This window comes from Pectinophora gossypiella, chromosome 22 (genome assembly GCF_024362695.1).
Source record: "Pectinophora gossypiella chromosome 22, ilPecGoss1.1, whole genome shotgun sequence".
NCBI lineage: Eukaryota > Metazoa > Arthropoda > Insecta > Lepidoptera > Gelechiidae > Pectinophora > Pectinophora gossypiella.
This window is the reverse complement of record NC_065425.1, coordinates 9967664-9994575: the sequence shown is the minus strand read 5'-3', so window position 1 is coordinate 9994575 and position 26912 is coordinate 9967664. Positions and strand designations below refer to the sequence as shown.

At 35.7% G+C, this 26912-nt stretch overlaps 3 protein-coding genes across 4 annotated transcripts; 1 reads left to right on the top strand and 2 right to left on the bottom strand.

Moving 5' to 3' along the window:
- The first annotated feature begins 8773 nt into the window (after positions 1-8773).
- LOC126377165 (beta-1,4-galactosyltransferase 7) lies at positions 8774-11076 on the top strand. Its single transcript, XM_050024858.1, has 3 exons — positions 8774-9023; positions 9113-9665; positions 10122-11076. The coding sequence occupies exons 1-3, from the start codon at positions 8906-8908 to the stop codon at positions 10366-10368; spliced, it is 918 nt and encodes a 305-aa protein (XP_049880815.1). The 5' UTR covers positions 8774-8905; the 3' UTR covers positions 10369-11076.
- A 1047-nt stretch (positions 11077-12123) lies between these two features.
- LOC126377164 (nicotinamide/nicotinic acid mononucleotide adenylyltransferase 1) lies at positions 12124-26461 on the bottom strand. 2 transcript variants are annotated; one of them, XM_050024855.1, is made up of 7 exons: positions 26264-26461; positions 22637-22748; positions 22145-22256; positions 21838-22050; positions 21344-21445; positions 20804-20970; positions 12124-16693 (listed from the first exon to the last, which is right to left on the bottom strand). In XM_050024855.1, exons 1-7 carry the CDS (start codon positions 26346-26348, stop codon positions 16555-16557), a joined length of 930 nt encoding a protein of 309 aa, XP_049880812.1. In that variant the 5' UTR covers positions 26349-26461; the 3' UTR covers positions 12124-16554. The 2 variants fall into 2 exon arrangements, with proteins under 2 accessions (XP_049880812.1, XP_049880813.1); XM_050024856.1 differs by lacking the exon at positions 12124-16693 and adding an exon at positions 20345-20475.
- LOC126377218 (uncharacterized) lies at positions 19125-20361 on the bottom strand. The gene has a single exon (XM_050024917.1). The coding sequence runs from the start codon at positions 20359-20361 to the stop codon at positions 19747-19749; it is 615 nt and encodes a 204-aa protein (XP_049880874.1). The 3' UTR covers positions 19125-19746.
- Positions 26462-26912: the final 451 nt, after the last annotated feature.

Below are 26912 nucleotides of genomic sequence, written 5' to 3'. Positions count from 1 at the left end.
AATTATCGATAATTCATTAATTTATACCAAGGACCTTACTATTAATACCTACAGGTGAATTTAGTCGGACAGAGAATTGTTAAGCCTCGTTTGCACTAGGCGACATGTGTCGAATGACACTTTATCTCCAGAGTCAATAGGTACAATATAAAAACTCTGATAATGTCAAGTGGAATTCTCTATCGCAAAAGTATAGAATTGAAAATAATTAAAAAAAAACACAAAATAAAACATTAATTTTGCGACGGAAAATTACACTTGATATTAACTCATAATCATGGTCTGAATCATCCCCCTCAGTATTCGTTACGATGTCACTAACACGTTTATATATAAATTTTAATGTGTAAGTTATAGAGTAGGTATGTGCTTCATTTCTTTGCGTAGTAATAGAAATCAATAGTTCCGCAATGGCTCTCAAAAGTAAAATATAATAATACTTACTTACTATAACTTATACATACACACATACATAAACTCAAGCCAAGCCAATAGGCTTGGCCCGCTTACCCCGGTGGGAAATATCCCACCGGGGTAAGCAGAGACTATGGAATTCCATTTGCTTCGATCCTGACACACTTCTCTTGCTTTTCAACATTCACGAATCACTTCATACACGCACGCCGGTTCATAGTAGATCGTACCTTTTCTAAGGACATCTCCAATTTGGTCAATGTAAGTCCTACACCCGGACCCTGGTCCTGTAGAAGGACGTAATATACGAATCTGACGACCCCAATCAGCTCGCGACACCAAACACTTCAGGACCCCGATACCGACCCCGCCGGCGCCGGCGTGGTCGACGATTTCCCTCAATCAGCGCTTATTGCTATCGACCAACTAGGGTCGATTAATTCCTTCAAATATTTTTCCTCTCAGACGAGACGCCCTGAACCGAGGTTAGGAAACAACTGGGCACCCTCAGGCCTGTGGTCTTAAACGTTGTACCGGGTGAGAGCCTTCAGCGCTCCCCATTTGTCCGGCCAAGTAGTTAATGCCATCTGCGGCAAATCTACAATAAGTCACGTCAAAAAAAAAAAAAAAAAAAAAAAAAAGATCCTGACACACTTCTCTTGTTTTTCAACATTCATGAATCACTTCATACACGCACGCCGGTTCAGAGTAGATCGTACCTTTTCTAAGGATAACTCCAATTTGGTCAATGTAAGTCCTACACCCGGACCCTGGTCCTGTAGAAGGACGTAATATACGAATCTGACGACCCCAATCAGTTCGCGACACCAAACACTTCAGGACCCCGATACCGACCCCGCCGGCGTGGTTTCCTCTCAGACGACGCCCTGAACCGAGGTTAGGAAACAACTGGGCACCCTCAGGCCTGTTGTCTTAAACGTTGTACCGGGTGACAGCCTTCAGCGCTCCCCATTTCTCCGGCCAAGTAGTTAATGCCATCTGCGGCAAATCTACAATGTGTATGTTGGGCCTATGTCACTATAACTTTTCTTCTCTACTATTTACCGATAACATAATATTATCTTTCGAATTTGACTTATCATTCGTGGTGAATGGATCCGCCACACCTCGCGAAATGTTTATACAGATGCCCAGGGTACGGAAACATTCTCGCATTAGAACTTTGCAGCCCTATTTAACATCAGCATGAATCAGGAATGAAGAATTTTCCAGGCTACGTTCCCCAGAAATAATATAGATGGCGCTGTAGAGATTTTCCTTCGCTTAACCTTCTAATTTCATGGATAACAGACAAATGCATCTTTTATCTTTGTTTTTGGGTATAAATGATGACCTTTTTTATTACACCCAGGCATAATTACATCATCCACCCATTATTATTCTGATCAAAATATCTATAAGTATTTGTCCGGCTAAGTGGTTAACGCCATGTCAAGCAAACTTACGTCACAGCAAAAAAAAATGCTAAAAAAGGTACCTAACAGTAAATACTTATGTAATATTTCAGCTCAGTTACAGAACATTTTCATGAAAATTCAAAAAGATTTCCCAGAAATAAACCGTGACCAGATCAATTCCTCAATTTTGATTCTAGATACGAATCGAATTCCCAAATAAGGATTTCCAAGTTCCAAGTGTACAAAACTAATTTTGTATGCAATAAATTCAAACGCATTTAAGAACATAATTTCGATGAACCTAATTACATTTTGATTACACTTAAAAAGCGTTAATGAAATCACTTTGAACTTCGATGAAAATTCATACACTAACTAAATTATACAATGTTTAAAACATAAGCTTATACGTGATAAGCAACGATAATTACGATAGAAAAACGAAAAACACATCAAACTTTTAAAAAAGTTACTTATATTCTATTTAGCAAAGAAACCATGCACATTCTGCCACCGTTCTAGTTAAGTGCTTAACTAGAAATGTAATTAATACACGCCCAATAATTCTACTAATTTGAGCCTTGTTAACACAGGCTTCGATAAAACTACTACAGAATATTATTTCTACCCTTAAACTTTATTACTCGTAATAATGGATAGCTATACAAAAGGGCGCAGACAACATTAACCTTTATTCAAACGAGGTCTTATTGTACCGTCTTAATTACTGTCTTATCATCAAAGAAAACCTTTGGAAAACTTGGAATTAGCATACCAATGACTATGGCGGGAAATTAAACGCGCGGCAGCCATTTTTCTTCAGTTGTTTACGCAATCACGAAATATTTGGGCAATCTCGTTATATTTTGTAAATAAAAAACCTTAAAACTGTAATTTTTATAATTGTCAAAAATTACTGTCGAATATTTTAATAGGTATAAAAATATTAAAATTATAAGTGGGAAAATAAAAATGAGTGTTATCGATAAAATAAAAAGGCGGGAGTCAGCCATTTTGGTTAACATCGCGTTTTATGAGCCAAGTCTCGGCGCTGTTTTAATGCGTGCGAGATTAATTTAATATTTTGTAATTGCCGTTTTTACTCCACTCGGAATTTTAATGAGAAAATAATTTTGATTGCTTTTAGGCCATGAATATGTGCCAAACCTATAATTAAATAGGTACTTATAACGCTATAAAGGTTTTAAAGTGTTATAGGTAAATGCGAATGTTAATTCAAGAAATTGGTAAGGTGAGCCTAGCTCCTAAAACGAAGAAATTTGTTCTATTTATGGGTGGGCAGACCATCAGTTGTCACCCAGCACCCTGACAGCGACACAGTTTCATCTTAGAGTCCAAGGATGTATATGATAAACCATAACAGTCAGTAGAAGGTAGTAGTTAGTAGTCGTTACATGAGCCATGTTAGAGACCTTTGATGGCTCAATAGTAACCCTGACACCAGGGTTGATGGGGTTGGTAATCCACCTCACAACCCGCACGATAGAAGAAGAGACAGTGACAGGATATGGCTTCATCAGCCGTTTCAGGTATCACTCTGAGTAGGCGCGCAAAATGGCCCGCGGTAGCCCACGGGTACCAATACCAGTACCAAGGTGCAGACTAAGACCGTAAGAGACCGAAAACGGTCTGTGTGCCTACCTTTTTTTTTAACACTCCCCCCCCAAGAAAATAACCTAGTGACGTCACCCCATCGATAACTGGCATCAATTACCCACATCGATAAGGCCAAAACAAACATTTTAAACCGTCATTGACAGCACTGAACTATAATTACAGATACACATCTTTTACGATAACGCATTGGCCTTACAGAATAAGGCCGCTGCCAGGGTTGCCAACCCTAAGACTATTTTTCTCGGACATACATAAACAGCCTATATACGTCCCACTACTGGGCACAGGCCTCCCCTCAATCAACCGGAGGGGGTATGGAGCATACTCAACCACGCTGCTCCAATGCGGGTTGGTGGAGATATTTTTACGGCTAATAGCCGGGACCAACGGCTTACCGTGCCCTCCGAAGCACGGAATCATCTTACTTTTTCGGACAACCAGGTGATTCAAGCCTGAAAAGTCCTTATCAAACAAAGGACAGTCTCACAAAGTAATTTCGACAATATCCCCATCGGGAATCGAACCCGGACCTCCAGATCGTGAGCCGAACGCTCTAACCACTAGACCACGGAGGCTGTGTTTTTTCTCGTACTTAAACAAAAAACCCCATTTGTGCTATTAGAAAAACGCATTAAAACAAATTCAATCTCGTACATAATCGTTCGCCTTTGGTTTTGGTTTCATACAAGACCATTAAGCCGGCCCCAGGGGAGACAGAGTCATCTTCTCTGCCCTTCACTGGGGCAATTCCTGTTCGGCGCGTCATTGCCGCGGGGGTGTGCGCATCTTATTTCAGTAGGCCGGAGTTCGGATAGGGACCCTTGCCCAGGGATACAGGTGAAGACCTCAACGGTTGCAGAGGCGGAGATGGGAGTCATCGGTACGACAATGCAGGGGCAAATCACAGGGACTGTAACCTGGAACCTGACATAGCAGCAGTAACTGTCAGTACTATTCAGAGGCGGACGACAGGAGTCCTAGTACGGCTTTGAAATGACTACTCTGGGCGCCATCACACTCGCGTCAGACAGTACTGCGGGGCGGAAGGCAAGAGGGAAACCACTGCCCTATTTTTCCCTAAAAAAATAGCATGGAGAATGCTACACCAACAAGAGTGTGGCTCTTAAATTAGAGATATAATCGTACGATATTAATTGTTCCTCGAAACTCGTACATCAGAGAGTATTTTCTACTTACGAGGAATTACGTAGGTACATTTGGCAACCCTGGTCACTATGTACCTAACTTATAATATAGTTACTTAGTTAGTTTTCTTTATCTTTTTTTCGCAGTAAGTACATATCATATCTAATATTCACGCTAACAACAACTATGAGGGTAGGTAGAGACACAACTCTACAATTAATTATTAGAGAGAAATTAAATGTTTATTGTAGTAAATGTGGTCATACATAGTGATGGAAGTAAATATTATCACGTTAAGTAGTCGGCCCGCTACAATTTACATCACATAAGCTCACGATATCCTTATGGGGTAGGCAGAGGTAAATCGCAAGATGAACTAAGTACCTACCCACACCTCACCGAGCTTTCTGTTAGACCAACGTGATAGGTACTATACTTTAAGTTAAATAAGTAATCGTTACATGAACCATGTCAGCCTTTGGCGGTTCAATAGTAACCCTGACAACCAGGGTTGATGAGGTCGGTTATTGGGCTCACAATCACAACTCAGTCGAGAGAAGAAGCAGAGAAGGAAAAGAAAAAATATTAACTCATACTTAGAAACTCATAAACTCTATTCCTATTACTACCTATTCGTTCACTATGCGGGTAAAGTCGCGAGTGTTGACTAGTTGAAACAATAACAAAGGCTCATTAAAACGAGTCGTAACCGCGGGGCAAACATAAATAACCACCCCCCTTACTTAAATTCCTGTTTGTTAATTCCTTTAATTATTCTCGACCACTCCAAACCGTCAATTACACTTTGAAAAATAAATAAAACAATGCCATAGTACGTATTCGGACTACTTATTCTTAATTACTTATAACTGAGACGTAACTCAATGCTGAAAGTAGGTATTTAGTGGACTTATCTTTAACTTAAGGACGTTGATGTATCGCTGGGTGAAACGGAGCGTATTTGTTTTTTTTTAATCGCCGCCGCCGGCCACGAGCGCGGCCGTTCAGCCAAACCGTGTAATTAGGTTGTTATAAAAAGTTTAGGTAATTAATTGTTGCTTTGTGCCTTAGTGTGTGTTAAATTGATATTTATATGTGACATTTGGTGCCGTGAGCTCCGCTCGTATTTAATTGTTGTTAATTTTTATTCATTGCCTTTTATTTTTGCTTTATCTATGTTCGCTCTTCGGGTATGGAATTTGTTTGCAATTAAAATTGTTTAGCGTATAGTGCGGAACCTAACTACATACATACTTCGATAGAGCTGTAATTAAAAAAATAGACTCCATATTAATATTATAAAATGTGAAAGTACGTAGGTAACTCTGGGTGTCTAGTCTTTAGTCTTTCACACCTAAATCACTTGACCGATTTCGATGAAAATTGGGACTCTCTATTGTATTAACTGGCTCCATTTAAAAAAACACGTCAATTCGTCGCTCCGTTTCGCCGTGAAAGACGGACAAATACACAGGCACACTTTCCCATTTATAATATTAGTAATAGATAAGTTAACATCACGCCTGTATCCCCGAAGGAGTGAGCAGGGGTGACATAGGGAGGGTATATACCTACACCCACTCCTCGCTAGCTATGTTACAATAGTGTAATGTGTGTGTACAGTCATGAGCAATATAATGTACCCACTTTAGGACTCTGTCGCACTAACATATTTGATATTTAGTGAGATTTACAAATTCAAATCCAAAAATATCTTTATTCAGTAGGTAAAATAGTTACACTTTGAATCGTCAATTTTTACATAACGAACGTCTCATCCGCCTAAAACTACTGCAGCTTCTCACATCCTGTATAACCGGGGATAAGAAGCTGCAAGAAAAACCTCGGCACAGGGCCCTAGACGTTTTTTTAAAAAATAAACATAATATATTGGTATATAATTGAGTAATTTAGCTGCCTAATATCAGTTCTCAGACAGTTAATCCCATGCATTCAATGGGAATCATGTCAATGGGAATCTTATTGTAAAAATAGTACAATTTTTACAGTTCAATTTGTCAAAAAAGTTAATGTGACATGGTACCAAATGTATACATATTAATGCTCGTGACCGTACATAATAATACGATAGGTGCTAATAACTTAACTATTGACTATCTGGCTTTATTACTGCAAATAATACATCTAATATCATGCGATGTCCTAATAACTTTACCCTTACACCTGCTCGCGCGTAAAGTACTCAGGAATACATTTATTTATATTGATTGTTGGACATTCATTCTTATTATGCCCTTGGGCATAGAGCGTCTAAGCAATATTACCTTACCATAGCCAAAGTCCGCATTAGGCAGTAGGTAATTAGGTAGTAGTAATAAATGTTTCTTTCTTTCTTTCTTTCTTTCTAATTACTAGTACTTTATTATTAGTAGGTACATTCATTATGTAAGAAAATATAACAATCATCTTCAGTCTTAAGTCGTTCTTAGTTCGGAAGGCACGTTAAGCCGTTGGTCCCGGTTACTACTTACTGATGTACCTAAGTAAGTAGTCGTTACATGAGCCATGTCAGGGGCCTATGGCAGCTCAATAATAACCCTGACACCGCGGTTGATGAGGTTGGTAATCCACATCACAACTCACACGATAGAAGTCTTAAAAACATCAGTAGATATCTTGAATTCTTAGTCGACATTGGTGCCTATACCGTCGGACACAAACTGATCCTAATTTTTGCTTGAGAGTTTTTAAACTAGTGCTGTCCTGCATTTACAATAATTGTAAGAAAGGGATGGAGTTAGTTCTAGTCCTGTCAAATTTAGTTAGAATTAAGTTGGTGGTTGCCCAAATCGGCACAATTATAGAGACTATTTAGGTGTGGCTATAATATAATAATAACTTAACCCAATTTATCAAATGAGTGATCACTTGGTTTAGTCTGTCTGTGTATTTATCTGATTAGTTACTTGTCCTTCTTATTAAACAGAGTGTTAGTGACATAGTAACAAATACTAACGGGGATAATTCAGATTCAGACTTCATGGTCTCAGAATAATTTCTGAGTTGATATCAAATGGAATTTACTCATTTGTCAACTCAGAATCATGATCTGAATCATCCCTCAAAGTTTTCGTTACGATATCACTAACACACTATATATCTTCCTTTAACAATAAATTATTAAACTTTAATACCCTACTTAAGTACAATCTGTGAGCCCCCATTATTATAATAATAAATAAACATTAAATATAATGATTATTAATATTACTACTCGTGACTATATACTGTCCTAAATAACAGTCGTTTATTTGTATTAGGCACTTAATAGTTTTTATTATTAAAGACCTTCGAATCAAGCAATCATTCGACTATCGATTTGACGTCAACACTATATCGATTGTCGACTAGACGAATAAACAGTCTAATTTTGGCGGGAACATGTCCGAACAATGAAACGTTAACAAATCACAGCGCCATTTTGTGAACGAATGCCGTGCCACCGGCCATTCCGCACCGATTAATTAGCAATTCAAACAAATTTAGCTTAATAACAACTGCTAAACTTAGTAAGGGTCGCGTTTAGAGGTAATTAATGCCTTCCTAACCATACGTCTCGTAGGTCAAGCCCCGAATCGGTCACGAATTCTGGCACGCAATTTCCCGCCTTTTTCCGCATAGTGTTGTGATGTGTACTGAAAGTCTTTAATGTTATCGATAAAATATAGTTAACATAAATGTTATAATATATTTATGTTATGTAATTTACTAATTGTCTGAAGTGGCTACAGGCAGGGCGTATTGATGCTCTGCCGACACTATTAGAAAAATTACAGGCGTGGTTTTAAATACTTACAATGTAGGTATGTTTTAATACAAATAATATTTCAAAATTTACAGCGTTGTGAATGTTCTCCAAAATCATCACAGACTTGTGGAATCTCATTGTAGATTTTTTTTTATACTTAATATAGAGATCAATCATTATCAATAATTATGTATACTTAGTGAGTGAAAGACGATTAGAATATTTAGAATATTAGTGCAAATAATGTATAATGAATTAATTTCATTTTCAAAAGCTAATACACCACAACTAGCGCCATCTAGAATCAATACCGAGTAACATAAACATTTTGATAAGATGACGTTATGCAAAGCTGCATGCAACGAAACGTAAACCTGTCACTGTCACAGAAAAATGACGTTTCGTAGAATAAGATAATTTCACTAATTCGGAAATTCACAATTTATCAATGAAATTGTGATATTTGTGCATAAATTATGATTTCAGATTATATTTTTAGTAACATTTGACAATAGTGTTTATGTCTACAAGTTTTAAGTTCATGGGTTTTAGGATAAACAGCTCAAAATGCCTTACTATATGTTTAGGACTAACTTTCGTCATGGGATGCTATTTAGCAGTATTACCTATACAGTCAGGTGAGTACTGTCTGTATTACAGATCCTACACTACCTGATAGAACTGCTTTTAACTTAAATTAATTGATAAATCATCTAAAACTTTCCAGAGAAGGACGCATTACCTAAAGCGATGCGGCCGCAAATATCTTCAAAAGTTCCTGTCAAAAAGCGACTTGCAGTATTGGTACCGTTCCGGGACCGTTTCGAGGAACTTTTAGAATTCGTGCCGCACATGTACAACTTTTTAAACAAGCAAAGAATTCCTTTTGACATATTTGTAATACAACAATCAGATAGCTTCAGATTCAACAGAGCGTCTTTGATTAATGTTGGTTTTTTACTAACGGAAAAGAATCATGATTATATTGCAATGCACGATGTAGATCTACTGCCTTTAAATGACAATTTAAAGTACGACTATCCTGCCTACGGTCCTATTCACATATCATCACCGGAGACACATCCGAAGTATCATTACAACACATTTATTGGAGGGATATTGTTGATAAAGAGGGAGCATTTTCAACTGGTGAAAGGCATGTCAAATAACTACTGGGGTTGGGGACTGGAAGACGACGAGTTTTACGTCAGGATAAAGGATGCGGGACTGAGTGTTAGCCATCCTGCGAATATTACCACTGGGACTGAAAATACATTTAAGTAAGTCTTTAATTATTAAGTCTGAATAATGTATTTCTTTACAACGTTTTGAAAGAAGATTTTATTTTTATTAACAGATAATAAAAAAAAATTGTAAATGTGAAGATTATTAGATTGTACTTCGGTTATTATAATATAATAAAGTATATTATTGTATTTGATTACTTATCCTGTAACTACTAAAAGTTTTCACTTCACAGTTTTCCGTAGTTTTACCTGCTATTATTTTATCACTTTGAAGATAACAGTATATATTATACATAATGCGCAAAAATAAACTATTATAAATCAAATCAATTTATTTGTACACATAAAATACAAAAAGTTGGTAAAATAATTTACATGACAGTGTTGTGATGTGTTCGGCCTGCATGCTGGCGTACAAATTAAAAAAAAGAGAGAAAGAAATCCTTTAGTTATTTTTTTATCTATAACCAGTTTCCTTGTACCTTCCAGGCATGTCCATGATAAGACCTACCGCCGCCGAGACATGCGTAAATGCTACAACCAACGCGAAGTAACCCGTAGGAGGGACAGAAAGACCGGTATCCATGATGTCAGGTACAAAATCAAAGGTGAGCACACACTAACCATCAACAGCCTACCCCTTACGGTTTATAGCGTGGAGCTGCTGTGTGACCGCAATGCTACGCCGTGGTGTCAATGTCCTGACCCGAAGAAAGCTTCCAGTAACACTAAATAACCCTTTAAAAGCCGCATTCACGAAGAACGCAATGACGGAGTTTCTAGGACACATTCCCTAATAAGAATGTAGATGGCGCTGATATTGTCCCCTTCGTTTAACGGTCTAATTCCATGGATTCCAGACATAATGCATCTTTCATCTTAGTTTCTGTTTATTAAATGATGACCCTTGAATTCTGATGCAAATATCAAGCAACATTTATGTTATTTATATAACTGTCATTACATTATATTTTTGAATAGTTATAAACATAACATACATAAACAGCCTATATACGTCCCACTGCTGGGCACAGGCCTCCCCTCAATCAACCGGAGGGGGTTTGGAGCATACTCCACCACGGTGCTCCAATGCCGGTTGGTGGAGGTGTTTTTACGGCTAATAGCCGGGACCAACGGCTTAACGTGCCCTCCGAATCACGGAATCATCTTACTTTTTCGAACAATCAGGTGATTCAAGCCTGAAAAGTCCTTACCAAACAATGGACAGTCTCACAAAGTGATTTCGACAATGTCCCGAAATCGAACCCGGACCTCCAGATCGTGAGCCTAACGCTCTAACCACTAGACCACAGAGGCTGTGTTAGTTATAACGTAACAGATACTTTAATGGCAACACAGAAGAAATTTAAATATAAACAACAGCTAATGCTAATAATATTTAATATATTTATAAAAACTAATGAATTAATTACTAATTAAATAATTATGTACCCAAGAAACCAGATAATGGGTAATTCTAATTATCCCGTTGCAGTCATATAGCGCCATCTATACTTCTTTTTGGGGAATGTGGCCATTCAATGTTTGTATGATTATGTTCTGCACGTGCGTTCTTTGTATGTGGCGGTAAACATTCAGAAAATATCTTTGTTTCGTTAAGCAACCAAGAAAAAAATAAATTGTCATGACAAAGAAAAAAATAAATTGTATAAAAAGAAGTTTTATACTAATAATTACGATCAATTTTACTAGAACTATTTTGTAAATAGAATCAAGAGTTATTTTTTTAATTATAAGTTATTTTATACAATTTGTCATTATTCCTAGTCTGGTAGAATATTTAATTCCTTATTTGAATTTAAAAATAATAAATCTTTTTTTTTAATAATAAAACCTTATTTTAAATATTTGATTTTGTCTGTAAGTCAAATTAAACTCTTAAGGATGGAAGAAAACACATTTGTAAATAAATATAATTATTTATTAGGCTTTTTGATAAGCAAATATTATATTTATGTAGCAAAAACATTGTACGAGCAAATTCGAGGAACAGAATAATACTTCAGGTTTACTATATAATTTAACCAACAAAGAGGTTGCATATTGCATTACTTTGTATTATCCCCAGTGAGGATAAAAAACTGCCTATTTCTCCCATCAGGTGTCGCTACTGTTGAGAATTCTTAAATTTTGACAGTTTCCCATACTATTTGAGTTAACAGTGTTTTGGCTGTATTTTCACATTATAACTCTTTGCGCAGCGTTTAACTACAAAACTTAGAAAAACTTATTTTCAATTAAAACCTCCTTTTTCCAACTGGTTGATTTTCTTTTTCGTAACTCATCCTTCAAACGGGTTTACACTCCTCGTTTTATAGCAATTTATCACGAATTCTAGCTGGACACTTTGAAGAACTGTCAAAATTTAGGAACACTCAACAGTACTGCCGCCTACTATTGAGCTCCTAGTTTTTATCCACATTCTTTTTTAAAAGAAAATGTTGTTTCTTTTTTATTCTATTAAATACTTTAGACAGATTTAAAACCATATTGGTTTCGATTCGGACAACCACCTACTTTAACTTAATTTGACAGGATCAAAACTAGCTCCATCTCTTTCTTGCACGTATAAGTAGTGAAGGACGGCGCTAGTTTATATATGTATGAAGACCAGCCCGCGCCTAAACGCAGGCGGCTCACTGGGCCTCCCCCAACGGGGTCTCACCCGGTGGGCTAGACCGCGAAGGCGGGGCCAGTACATAGGGACCCTTCCGTAGTTGCGGAAGGCAAGGAGAGCAACCTTAAGGGGCAGGAGCCCCAGAAGGTTTCCCCACACTCACCCAGTGTGAGTGTGAGATGACCACGTGTGTGTAGTTTATATAGACTGTCAAATGAAAACTAGGTTAAGTTTTTGTTTGTGTGCCTGAATAGTCACCAATGCTCATTAGTTGTCTTCGTTAATATACGATAAAAGTGATTATAAATCTGTCAAAATTAATCAATTGTTTTTTTTATTATATTATTTAATATTTCGGAATGTTTTTCTGTTCATCATTAAGTACTTAGTTAAGTCTAAAATGTTTAATATAACCCAGCCAGAAACAAAAAAAAATACAGAAATATATTTTTAAACAACTGTCAGGATACGAAAAATTTATAAATTAAAAATCTTTTTATAGTTTAAGTTATAAATTAAACAGATCTTGAAGACATTGTAGACAATTTATTATGGTTGTTTTATTGGCGATTCACAGGAATAATAATTCCATAAACAATTAAAAGTTATGGGGTTTTTTTTCTGTTTCTGGTAAAGCTTTACGATTGTATACGTTTTAAGCCTTTTTTTCAAGTACTAACAGTTTATATTACCAAGTGCATTGTATTTACTATTTTATTTAGAACATGCTTATGATTATACATATTTGAATTTGGAACTGACTATAAGTTGCGTTAAGAGTTATAACAATTCTACAGGGTGTTAGTAACACCGTACCATACCGAATACAGAGGGCGATAATTCATGGTTTTTTTTTTTTTAATTTTTCTACTGTTGCGCTAGTAAATTCCACTTGATATTAACTCAGAATCATGATCTGAATCATCCCCCTCAGTATTCGGTACGGTGACACTAACATCCTGAGTAGTAGTGGATTCAAGCTACTATTTATTATATTATATATATAGTTTATGTTTTTTTTATACATATATTTACGGGAAATAAGTCGTAATGTTAACTATATAAGATGCTATAAATGCCTATTCATAGCATTTGTATTTATACCACAATCAATAAATTATACAACCCACAATTCTAAGTTACAAAATAACAGGAACAATTATTTTTATAATAATTCATAAATAAAATTTTGTGACAATAAAAACATTTTTTTTTTCAGATCCTTAAAATTATAGTAAGTACATATTTCATATGTATAAAAAAAAATAAAAATAAGACAAAATATTTAAATAGACACGTCTTTCTCTATATTTTCAGACACTATAAAAGACAAGGCTTTATAAGGATACAAGATTACGTAGGTATCTATAGATAAAAAAAAATGTGTCAATAGAGCCATTTTAGCCACGTTTACCATATAAAATAAATTAAACCAACCCTCAATTTTCAATTATTATTCCATTTTACCATTGAATTAAAATGGCCGAAATTGATAAATTAACCATTCTAAGAACCCTTATATTTTAAGGTACACACAGCAACGGTACCTGCCTACCGGCCTCGAATCAATTCCGGTACCGGCCTGTCTGTCTTGAGATTTAGCCGTAAAAATCTACATAAAAAAATACAGGCAAGTAATCTAGGATTACAGTAAAAATCACGAGATAAGACCATTTTCACAGCGGTCACACTCAATAGTAAACGGAAGCCAGCATTGGCTCAAAGGACTTGATTCCAGGCCATAACCGTCATAAAAAAAGGAAGCCAGCAAAGAAAATTGATGAAAACCGTGATGTTAAGAAAATGTCAAAATGGACATCTCTCGTAATTTTTAATTTAAATGCATGCAAGCTATCACAAAATTTGAACTAAACATGATTTACGCATTCCATTAAAAATATTTGAATACAATTCTGATACAAAATTCTTCCTTTATTTAGTCGGAAAGAAAATTTAAAAAAAAACCGCAGCCAAACCGGACCTTCCCTTCTGGACCTACGATGGCGCCAGCTGACAAAGGGATGAAACTTGTGGTGGGGGTGTTACCTCGTCGCGTCGGGGGTTTAGAAATAAGTAAACACCATAAAACGAAAAGCCATAGCGTTCCCTCTGTCTAAAATACTGGCGACAACTCCTTTTCACTTACACTTTGCGGTTTTTGTTTTTTTTGTTTTTTGACGTAACTTATTGTAGATTTGCCGCAGATGGCATTAACTACTTGGCCGGACAAATGGGGAGCGCTGGAAGCTCTCACCCGCGGTTTTTGTATCAATGACAAAATTCATAAAATTTTATACCAGAATTACACTCCTGAGTTATTCAGTAAACAAAATTATTTTATTTGAAAGCAGTCTTTAAGTTTTTAAGCAAGAGTTAATTCTAACTAAGCTTCCTTTAGATATTATTACTTATAAACTAACACTAGAAGTTTTTACTGAATAACCCACTTTATATGTAGCAGAAGACATAAATGATTTATAAAAATAAACTTAAATATTCTGCCAGCCAGTCAAACTAAAATACGTACGTATTCAGGATAGTATTCATTTAAGTTTTTCCTGAATTGTTATCAAAATATATTTTGTGTAGGTCAAATATAAGCGTACTTAAATATTTTTTAAATTTAAAAAAAATGTGACTGGCTGACAAAACGACACGTACGCCGATAGAGGGAATGAAGTAACGTCGATTAAAGCAAAATTCTTGAATATAAGAATTTTAGCTCTAACCTCGAAAAAGTAATTAAATAACACTGGTTTACTGAAATGCCCAGTTTGTACGTACACATTTTACCAAATATCAATGGCACCTCAAGAAGCTCATCATTAACCATTATAATTATGACAAACTTCAACACTCAAATACAAATTCTAATTTAATATCATTCCTCAACACTATGGAGATACAGTAAACCCGTCTGATATAAAAAATAAATTTAATTTAAATTATAGTTGAGATAAAATTCAAATAAAAATATATTACGAGTAATAAGAGTAAGTCATTGTGTTTGATGTATTAATATTGTAAGTAAAAACTAAAAGTAATTGCTCCGAATAATACACCTACACTTTTATTATATTGACAAAAGAAAATAGAATCAACTTTAAAAACGTTTAAACTTTTTTAAACTTTAACAACAACAAAAAAACGGCTTAAGCCAGAAACGGTAATTTAAGCCGTGACCGTCATTGGACAGAAACAGCAACGCTGAACTTACGTTAGAGTGTTACCATCCTCAAACCCATAAAGATAATTTTAATCGGCTTAAGCCGAGTATGGCTGTGCGATGTAGATTTTAATTTATTAAAGCTTTTACCTTTTAAAATTATTTATTTATCGGTAAACCAAGCCCCGATTCCAAGTATAAGGGAAGTTACTTGATCTTAAACAAAAATATTACATAATATACTGGAATTTCAAAAAGCTAAGAAAACAATAATAATTTATATAAAATTAAAACACCAACACAGTGACCGACTCGCTATGATCCGGCCTATCCTTGGGGTAAATAATCTTTGTTACACTCAGACCTCTGCTGTGTGGTGTTAAACTGGTGCTAATTCCTGTAAATACCATCTAATTTTATTTTAAGTTATATCTGTCATTTTCTTATCCGCCGAAAAGGAAAGGGACGGGTAATCGACAAGCATAAAATTTATGGAACACACGTCAATTTTAAGCACAAATCTAAACCAACCGTCTAAAAATTTTACGTCAGTCAATAACCCGACACATTAATTTACCCATTCTTCCTAAAATTAAGAGCTGTGAATCATCCGTCCCTTTCCTTTTCGACGGATATGAAAATGACGGATATAACTTAAAATAAAATTAGGCGGTGTCTCCAGGAATCGGGGCCAATATGTAATTATAGCGTCTGGGAATCTGGGTCTCAGAAGGATATTGTTAGTAACTGCTTGAACCTTTAGTTCAAGCAGTGTCTGCGAGACAGTACTGCCAATCGGTTAGAAAGATTAAATTTGAAATGGAATACCCATAAAAAAGATCCGAGTGTACCTTTAGATGTTGTTTTGTCCCAGGGAAACGTCGGACCTAAAAACTTGAAGCTGAAAGTGAACTGGAGGTAACCGAAGAATGAAAACCCTCTATACACATTTCATACAATTTCATTTGACCAATATATGTCATCTTTCCTTATTCATTCCACATTCACAATCTTTTGAAGAACTTATATGTCTTTCGAAAGTACTAATAATATAGTTTTCATTGCATTCCTACGGTTGCCTCCAATTTCCACTCCAAACTATTTTAAACAAAAACAAATCAGTTATGATTAGAGTTGTCAAGGCGCGCGCGTTGCGGACCGCTATGGTCGGACGACTGTCCGGCGACTGTGGCGCGACAGTCACTCCCGGAAAGGTCGGTCGCGGGGCGCGCAACACCCCAGCTACAGCGGGCAGCCCTACGCAATCACAAACACATGTTAGCAGCCAGATTTAAGTGCCAGAACTAAGTTTTTTGGCTTATCTATGTATTTTTATGCGTTCCATGCATAGTCAAAATGGCAGGCAAAAGCTTAGAATGATCCATGCTGCTGTGATTCCAGAAACACATGCGGCTAAATGCATTTTTTATGCAACGGGTTGATAATCTACCATCATCGTGTCTATGGACGCCATTACTAAGTGGTTGCAAGTTGACCATCACCACTTCTGGTTTTGCCCGAATCAATATCATTTACGGGCATAGATTTTTATTTAGTAACCAACATCATAGGACATATTTGTCATTTCAACATAGACAGGCCAGAAAACTTAGAAAAGCCTTTATAAAATAATTCAAGGAAAGGGGACACCATCGGGCAGAAGCAGTTAAAGGGATCATGGGAGCGTTTTCATTAAAATCAACATACTTTAGAAGATTAGTAGGATGAAAACGCATCCCAAAGTTCATTTACGGAATGATAATTATTCTAAGAACTACTCTGAAATCAAAAAGAGACAGACATAAAATTCTAGTACACAAAAAAACCTAGACATTACAAATTCAGAAATATTGTTATCTACAAAACAAAAAATCTAGAATAGATATTCGATTATAAAATAGGAACAAATGTTACCTAACTAATACTGAATTAGGCTAACATTAAAACATTTAATAAAACAACATCAAACATCAATATTAGCTATAGCTACACAACATTTAAGGTACGAGCAATTTATTTGTACTAAAATTTTATACTTAGTATATTAATTTACCAACCCTTACTAACTTGAAATTGGGTTAAGCCGTTAAAAAACCGTTTTACTTAGAACTTTAAAGAAGTTACAAAAGTTAGAAGTTAGCAACGGATAAAAAACCGCCATTTTAAATTATTTAAATATAAAATAAATTCTTTATAAATAATTACTTATAAATTAGTCTCGAAATTACAATTAATTGGCAAAAGAGCTATTCACTTAAAAATCATAATCCTGATTCCTGCAGACACCTCTTAATTTAAAGTTATACCTATCATTTTCTTATCCGCCGAAAAAGAAAGGGACGGGTGATTAACAGGTGTTAATTTTAAAGTGAATGAGTGAATGAATGAATAATCCGGGCGAATCAAATAGGCATCACGCTGATATGGAACCCGTTTAACGTGTTCTGTCAACTTAATTCTATCGGGTTAGTGACCAATGTAAAATTTTGAGAGGGATGTTTTAATTTCTGCCTGAAATTCACTCTTCTTTTCGGCGGATAAGAAAATGACAAGTATAACTTAAAATAAAATTAGATGGTGTGTACTGGAATCAATACCATTATAAGCCAAAAAGCAGTTTAAGTACTATTTTTTTTTTAATATGATTTAAGTAAGTAAAGGCAAAAAGTATGTATAGCAGATACATTTTCTTACTTAGTAGATTTGTTTAATACATTTATAAAATCCAGCAATAAACAGTTTACTTATATAGGTACTTTATAAATAAGTTTTTATATATATTTATATTTCAAAAAGCGTAAAACCGTATTCAATACTATTTAAGTTATTGTATTCATTTTTAGCGGGCAGTTATGTATTTTTATATTTGGCACTAAATATCTAAATCTACGTAAAGTATTCAAAAGTCTATCACAGAAGGGGATAATTTTTATTATTACAAGATAGCACAATACATTTTAAAATAAATAAATTATTTTCTTTTTAACATTGACTTGAAATTTTAGCAAAAAATTAAAAAGGAAGTTAGAAACTTTATTTCAAAAAGTCGTTAAATAGAACCGCTAATATTAAATTAGAGAATAACAATTTTGTCCTAATAGATGAATTGGAAGAGGTCTTGTCCTATCTTGTAAATAATTTAAAGTTAAGTAGATATAATGTTTAAGAAAAAATGTAAACATACGTCTAAAATTCTCTCGATATTTTACAATATATGGATACGGTTACGGTTATTACAATTAATTCTAATTAGGTCTTTAGTTTATTGAATTCAAACAGAGTAAGTCTTAAACCTTCAGGGGAATTTGAGCTAACTACTAATTTCTAAAAATTTTATTATAACATTTTTAAGGTGTATTTTTATAGAAAAAAGGGGTTTTAATTTTACAAGATCGTGTTTAGTACCTACTGAATCTCTTTTATTTTTTTAGTTTTTATTTTTTACTTTTTATATAAAAGTTTTTCGTTATTGCTGTAGTAGATAGACATTTAACATTTAGTTGTTTTTTTTTTTTTCACGTTTATTCTAGCAGTACAGTAAAGGGATATATTTTTAGCTAATTTAGAATTGACATTAATATATTTTTAATAACATTTATAACGATAACGGGGTAGCTAAAACAGTCAAAATTCACTACCAGACAAAATAGTAACGAGTTAGGATTTTTTTTTTCTTTTTAAATGGTCATCTCTCGACATTTCTTTGGTGCGATGTTGCCATATCTAAACTAGTATAAACAAATCTATGTTTGTACCTATTTTTTATGTTTAATACATCCTATACCATAATACTGACCTATCAATTTGGTGACATGTTAATAGGCTACTGTTTGACAACTTGGCAAATGAGATACTTTTAACAAAACGAAAATTCTATGGTTTTTGTAAGAAAGTACTGTCCTGTGACATCATCATTAAAAGCTGTCAAATGTCACACTCATTGCTACTTAATCGTTATTGAAATTCGAAAATAAGTGAAAAAACTGACTTCTATATAAAGATTAGCATTTTATAATTTATCTTTGACACAGTCTCGAGGGTATCATAGCAATTCCTAAAAGACATTAAAATTTCCCATAAGTACTGCAATAACTTACAACATTGCCTAAAATTGGAATGATTATATTTACTATATTTCTGTTATAAGCTTTTCTAAGCTCTATCCGAAACTTTCAAATGCATCGACTTTTTTTTGCCTTGGTAACCGACCGACCTTAGAACCTTTAGTTTCGGCTGCACGGACTATTCTTCCAACGTCATAGTGCCATGAAAAAACTATTAAACGCCATTTTTTTTTTCTTTTTCTGGCTTTAGACTATAGCTTCAGTGTCACTGATGACATGTATGCCATGCTTAGTCAAAATCAACCTTACTATATCGTTACAACTGCGCGTTTTATAGTTCTTACTTTCCTTATCTTTTAGCTTAATACTTTTCATTTTATCGCACAATTTACTGACTTCCGACTTACTTTTCTTCATTTCTTCCGGTCGCAACTTCCTAATGGTAGATGAACAGCGTTTTTTAATGGTAGTATCCGTTTTTATATTGAGGTTATGTTCCACGTTGCCCTCGCTAACCCGTCGCCTATACATTTCATATTCGGAATCTTTCTGCAGGTAACTATCAAGTGACGAATATGTTGATTCGTTGAAACTTACCTTTTCATCTTTCAACGAATGGTGAGTGCTATCACTGACAATTTTGACGGCTTTCCCTGGCACGTACGTGGCGGGGACTCGGTCAACGTACGCCATTTTGGGTTTAATCGTGTCGAGAGGAGTAATCAAGTCTGTATGCGAATTGGGCATGAGGAAGTTGGATTTTCTTGGTTTTTTTACTGTTATCGTCTCGTCTATGATGGAAGGGCGATCTCGGATGGAAATGAGAATGTTTTTGAAGCTCGTTTCCTCCGGAGACGCCATGTTAATGTCCTGCGGTGATCGTTTCTCGTAATTTGCTAGTAAATCGCTAAGAATACTGTACTCACTGTGTCCATGCAAGCGTGAAGGAAAAGATCTTCGTTAGTTCATTTTTGTCTAGACGTAAAAATATAGAATTAGGAAAGACAGGTGGAAAGGTATAAAGACATTGTTTGGAATAGTAACAAGCCTAATATTAACAAAAAAATAAAACTTTTTTAACTACATAACTCTAAAGATCAAAAATAATTTAGAACTCATCCTAAAAATATTAAAAATAATCTAAATAATTCCCATTGTAATGACAGAATAACTTAAAATACAAATCCCACGAATTTATCACATAAGATCTACATCACAACCTCATTTGTTTTATCATTTCCCGCCAATCCAAAACCCAAGAATCCAAACCCGAAAAAAAACAAAAATGAAAAAAGCTACTCACGTGACACTGGTCAAGGAATCGCTACCGTACAGCCTGTGCGTCCGTATATATGACAACACTGCATCGTCTGTCAAATATTTAGCACTCTCGCCGCGTCTCACTAGCCTTCTTATAACAGTGGAGCTCACTTCGTTAGCTATGTAGTTCGTTACTAGAGTTACGTTTTTCTGGAAATAATTGATGCAAAAAGTTAGATGTTAAGTCTATGACTAGATAGAAATCTCAAAAAAACACAATTACTTTATGGAAACAAATGGTAGAATTGACAATTGATTGTTGCTATTTTTTTTTTCTTCTTTTTTGGGCCTGGCGTGGTTGCATAGAGCTTTAGGCCATTGCCATATTGTAATTTGGCCAGACTTAGGCCTTTTACAAATATCTAGTTAATTTAAATATACAGTTAGAACTTATGTAAGTTGGAGATATACATATTTATAACTGAATATTTGCAAAAAAAATAATATTATTCTAGGATATTTTTGCGTACACCGCATTGGCATTGACTTCCGGTCTTCGAAGAACTACTCTGTGTGTACTCACCCTATATTTGTGCAGCATGTCTGACTCGTACACGAACCGGCCGGGGTCACTGCCCGCCCGCGTCACCACTATCAGCCCGTGTCTACCCACTATTGTCTCCAACTGGAATGCGCAAGAGCACAACATATTACAGTTACAGTCAAATGATGTATACTTTTTACGAAATGTATCTTTTTTGCTTTTTTTTGGCGTGACTTATAGATTTGCTTTTGCATTAACTACTTGGCCGGACAAAATTACAAAACCACGGAATAGAAGAAAGGGAAAATTTTGTATGAGCACCTTTGTCGCCGGTTCAGCCCCACCCTCTTTTACTGTGGTCAAAACGGAATTACAAATTCTTGTATTTTTTTATTTAACTACTTGGCTGGACCTGTGAAATCTTCAGGTTAGGTAAGCGGCCGGAAAGGAATTTGTATAGACCAAATCGGATCGTGAGCCCAACGCTCAACCACTGGACCACAGAGCCCCCAGTAACCCCCAGTTATACTTACGTCTTCATCGCTCCAGAGTCCAGGCGTGGCGAACGACTCCAACAGATCGGCGCCACAGAGCAACTTGATAGTGACTCTCTCTCCATCGTGCAGCTTGTCGATATCGCTTTCTCTGTCGCACATGTCGCTGTTGACGTTCAATATGTCATCCGGAAGCCAAGATGGCGGCTCCGCGTTGTCTATGACCGGGTACAGGTGGCTGTTTATCGTGTCCTGGGTGGAAAGAAAATCAACGAAACATTACATAGCATCACGTAATCAAGTACCTAATTGTTCGCGGTGGTGAGTTATGTATGTGTGTTGGTACCTGATGGTACTGCATGGAAACCCTGGTGCGGGTCCAACCGCCCTGCTGCGTCTCCCACTCAGACACCTTGATCCACTGCGACGAGCGCAGCGCCAGCTTCAACATCGCTATCCTGAAGTTTTCAACAGTTAGATCAAGGGCTGCGCCATCGGGTTTGCGTGTTATTAACATATTGGTGGGGCATATAACGCTAATTACATTACCCAATCCACCCAAACCAGACAGTCACATCGAGACTGGAAAAATCCACGCTATTACATGAGTTTTTTTGTTTCTTAAAAAACATCAGGAACGCAATAAATATCGTATCTTATTTTGTTTCCTCGGGTAACTAACAGCATTAATAATAATTAAAAGTAACTGAATACCTATAAACCAGTAGCCATTTATAAGTAACCGCATATACCTATATGTGAGGCCCTTTTATAAAGGACACCCCACCATTGCTGACCAGTCGTGCCTTCACCTTGGCTGATAGGTCTAAATGCTTACCTATGATGCGCTGCAACTAAGTCCTTTTTCCCATACGCGTCGTGCACAGGAGACACTATCCCACCGACCACTGTACCCATACCCAAGGAATGGATGTAATCTTTGGCTATTTCTGAAATAAAAAGTTTTAAACACATAATAACGGGTTCTTACCAAGAACCCAGGAGTCTCATGTCCCTGCTTTAAACGCGGTAAGAACCCGTTATTACGTGTTTTAATTAAGATAACTGCAAAATTTCATTAAAATCGGTACAATCGATTTTGATAGATGCGCGCACGAACTTAGACAAGCTAGCCTCGCCACACTTTTGAATTATACAATACATTATAGGTCCCGGCTATTAGCCGTAAAAACACCTCCACCAACCCGCAGTGGAGCAGCGTGGTGGAGTATGCTCCATACCCCCTCCGGTAGATTGAGGGGAGGCCTGTGCCCAGCAGTGGGACGTATATAGGCAGTTTATGTTTATGTACTATGTATAGATATAGTTGCTGTTGAAAATAAGGAATATCTATGAATATATAAGGAATATGATGAGAGAATTACGTAAGCTACAGCCGAACAATTAATTAAAAAAAACACAATTTTTTAAATTAAATTTAATGAGTGACTTTCCAATCGGCGTTCCCCAAACACTCGATAGATGGCGTTGTTCACTTTTAACGTGATAATTACCTATTTTCTCATTTCTGGGGTACATAATTATTCAAAAATTTAATGGCAGAAGCATACATAAAACTAATTGTTGCTTTATATTTGGATCACAATATAGAATGATGTTGCTACCTTAGCTTCTCTTTATTTTGATCAGAATAATAATGGACGGAAGTTGTAATTGTAGCTTGGTTGAAAGAAAAGGGTCATCATTTATACCCAAAAACAAAGATAAAAGATGCATATGTCTGTTACCCATGAAATAGGTGAAACAAAGGCCAATTTTTAAAGCGGAATCTATATTTTTTTCGGGAAACATAGCCTGGAAAGTCTCTCTGCTTACTTCTGAGGGAAATTAGCTTTTCGCCCGCGCAGTGGCGGATTTACAAATTTGCCGCCAGTAGGCTATTCAAATTTTGCCGCCCCTACTGACCTCTGAAATTCGATACTAATTATAGTCGAGTGCAAAGCGCCGCTACCAAAAACACGGCGCAAAGTTAGCAAAATATGTTCGGTTGAAGCCCGTACAGACGTAAGAATGTTCAGTATACTGTGCATTACTAAAATATTATAACTCTTGTCACTTGTTTCTTTGTGTATAGGTACAATATCTATTATTTTACTTCTGTAAGACAAAAAAAATTTGGGCCAAATTTGCCGCCCCCTAAAATCTGCCGCCCTAGGCTTCAGCCTACTCAGCCTACTGGTAGGTAAATCCGCCACTGCGCCCGCGACTACATCCGCAGGGATTTCGGTTATCGCACGCGACATGTTTATTCCATCCCTAAATAATATAAAAACTATCCTATGTTCTTTCCTAAGCTCTATTCTATCTCTTTACCTTCATAATAATTGGCTTAGTAGTTTTGGCGTGAAAGCGTACCTAACAGACGGACAGAGTTACTTTCGCAATTATAATATGAATAGGGAAAAATATATACTATAGGTATGTATAGGAAGACAAAAACTACCTACCACTGAGTGTATAAGGCAAAAGTATTTCCAAATACTTTGTACAAAACGAATTGTGGTAGGTATTTCCAATATTTATTACACAATGGCCCCGATTCCTGCAGACATCTCTTAATTTTACTTTAAGTTATACCTGTCATTTTCTTATCCGCCGAAAAGGAAAGGGACGGATGATTGACAGCTCTTAATTTTAGGAAGAATGAGTAAATAAATTAATAACCCGGGCGAATTTTTAGACGGTTGTTTTAGATTTGTGCTTAAAATTGACGTGTGTTCCATAAATTTTATGCTTGTCGATTACCCGTCCCTTTCCTTTTCGGCGGATAAGAAAATGACAGATATAATATAACCTAAAATAAAATTAGATGGTATTTACAGGAATTAGCACCAATGTCATCCATCAGTGACTATGCAAAAGATTAGGTGCTTATGTACCTAACTATGCATTGTTCATTGATAAGATTGTATTATTGCAATAAAATATTCATGGTTATAAATAACATAACAAATACTTTATTGCAAAAACTGGAAAATACAAAACAAAAGAGAAATAGAAAGAGTACAATAGGCAGCCTTGTTGCTAAGTAGCAATCTCTACCATGCAACCTTTAAGTATAGGAGATATTTAATATTATATAATATAGCGGAATAGCACAACATGGGAGTACTGGTATGTATACATAAACAGCCTATACATATACGTCCCACTGCTGGGCACAGGCCTCCCCTCAATCAACTGGAGGGGACTTGTATGTATAAAAAAATATATATCAAATACAAAGATAGATACACTACTCCACTCTACTACTCTTCTAATAAGCAGTAGCACATAATATAACTTCTCTTGGCAACGGACAAGTCAAATGCCGATTGACAGAGCCATTTTTGTGTAATTTTCTGTTATATCTGATTGACCAATCGTTTGCCTAAGGGTTACAAAAAACCATCTATGAGGTTGGCATAATCACCAAAGTTGTTCAAAGCCTCATTAAAAATTTGAAAAACAAAAAAGAGCATTAGCACAGGCAAAAGTATCTTCCTTACACAGCCACACAAGACAGATTTCATGATATCCATCTTAGGACTTTGTATCAACAGTGACTGCAAGTTGTCTGTTATTACTCGTGGCTCAGCCCACCCCATTAAGGTCTACGTGCGTGAGTTTATAGAAGACACATTCATGCTTTTATAAATGTAAACACACAAAAGTCTAAGTTCACAATCAGATTATATTGTCAGTTGTGAAGACTTACACATAGACAGGAATCTTTGTGAATACATCATGTTTCTAATGTTAAAGTCATACATAACATAAACAGCCTATACATCGTATATGTCCCACCGCTGGGTAGGTGGAGAAAAAAACAGCATAGAATAAACAATAACACTATGTACAGAAGGGACACTCTCACCTGCACCAATAATGAATGAATGAAATATTTTATTTCTGATATTTATAATACAAGCTTACACTAGGCTTATATGAAGCTATGAAGGAATAAGGGACCACATGCGAACTCTCTGCCTCCCTTGCACAGAGTAAGGTGGCACATGGTAAAAACATGATTTTTCAGTGACTGTACTTATATGTATGCACTTTATTGCTTTATTTATTGGGGCCTTTGGCAGCTCAATGATAACCCTGACACCAGAAGAACACCACACAATATAAGAAGATTGCATAACACTGATAAATAAATAATGGACTTACTTTTGTAGTGTAATATTTATATACATGACGCATTAAACATGCGATTTAGTTTTCAAGCTATAAAATAAATCCATTCTAGTAAGAATAAGATAATTGTGAATATATGAATAATTATTTATTTTTAGATGGAAATACCTCATTGTAAATTATGTATATTTCTGACATTGAATGTAGGTTTGGATTCGAAACTTTACTTGGTGCTTGAAAAGGACTTTAGCAAAGGAAAATATGACAAATATTTAAAATTCTCTCAGAAAAAAATTGCGCATTTGAACTTTCAGAAACTTACCAAACATTCTAAGATGCATGTATGTTGGCGGGCTGAAACTGCCACACGCCATCAACACGATCTTACCCTGCGACATCTTCTTCATTTATGTTGCACGAATACACACTATTTCTGTAATTTCTTTAATAACAATCACAACAAATAACACTCATTCACCGATCGATTTCTGTGACTATTATAAACCAACTAAGTTATAAAAGTAATGCATTCTGCATTATTCGACAGCAGTGTATCCACTTCATTATTTATTAGGATAATACTTCCACTTGACAGTTGTTATTTTTTGTAATTTCCAATCCAAATATGCAAAAGCTTAGATTTCGTCAGCCTTGCTTAATAAAGGGTGGAACTTAATTCAGACGGGTTTGGCTTAATTTAAGCCGCTTAAATCTCTGTTAACAACGACGTAGCGGTCGCAAGAATAAATAACTGAACTGAGCTCAGAGACCAACATAACACCAAAAATAAACACAATATACACTGCGAAAAATATGCTTGAATTGGAACGTTATTTGTAATCCGTCCAATTTGATAGTCGTCTCGTTGATTCATGTTACCACAGGAAGCTATGATTTTTGAGTCGTTTGCATTATACATAAATGTCAAACTGACGTTCCTTTTTTCCTTTCACCCAATTCAAAGTGACATT

Coding starts and splice junctions, on each gene's coding strand:
- LOC126377164 (XM_050024855.1), bottom strand. CDS start 26,348: ATGAAGAAGATGTCGCAGGGTAAGATCGTGTTGATGGCGTGTGGCAGT. Junction 20,971..21,343: donor ACATGCTGCACAAATATAGG/GTGAGTACACAC, acceptor AATTATTTCCAG/AAAAACGTAACTCTAGTAAC. Junction 16,694..20,803: donor GATTCCTTGACCAGTGTCAC/GTGAGTAGCTTT, acceptor GTGATTGCGTAG/GGCTGCCCGCTGTAGCTGGG.
- LOC126377165 (XM_050024858.1), top strand. CDS start 8,906: ATGTCTACAAGTTTTAAGTTCATGGGTTTTAGGATAAACAGCTCAAAA. Junction 9,024..9,112: donor AGTATTACCTATACAGTCAG/GTGAGTACTGTC, acceptor AAAACTTTCCAG/AGAAGGACGCATTACCTAAA. Junction 9,666..10,121: donor GGGACTGAAAATACATTTAA/GTAAGTCTTTAA, acceptor TGTACCTTCCAG/GCATGTCCATGATAAGACCT.
- LOC126377218 (XM_050024917.1), bottom strand. CDS start 20,361: ATGGCGTCTCCGGAGGAAACGAGCTTCAAAAACATTCTCATTTCCATC.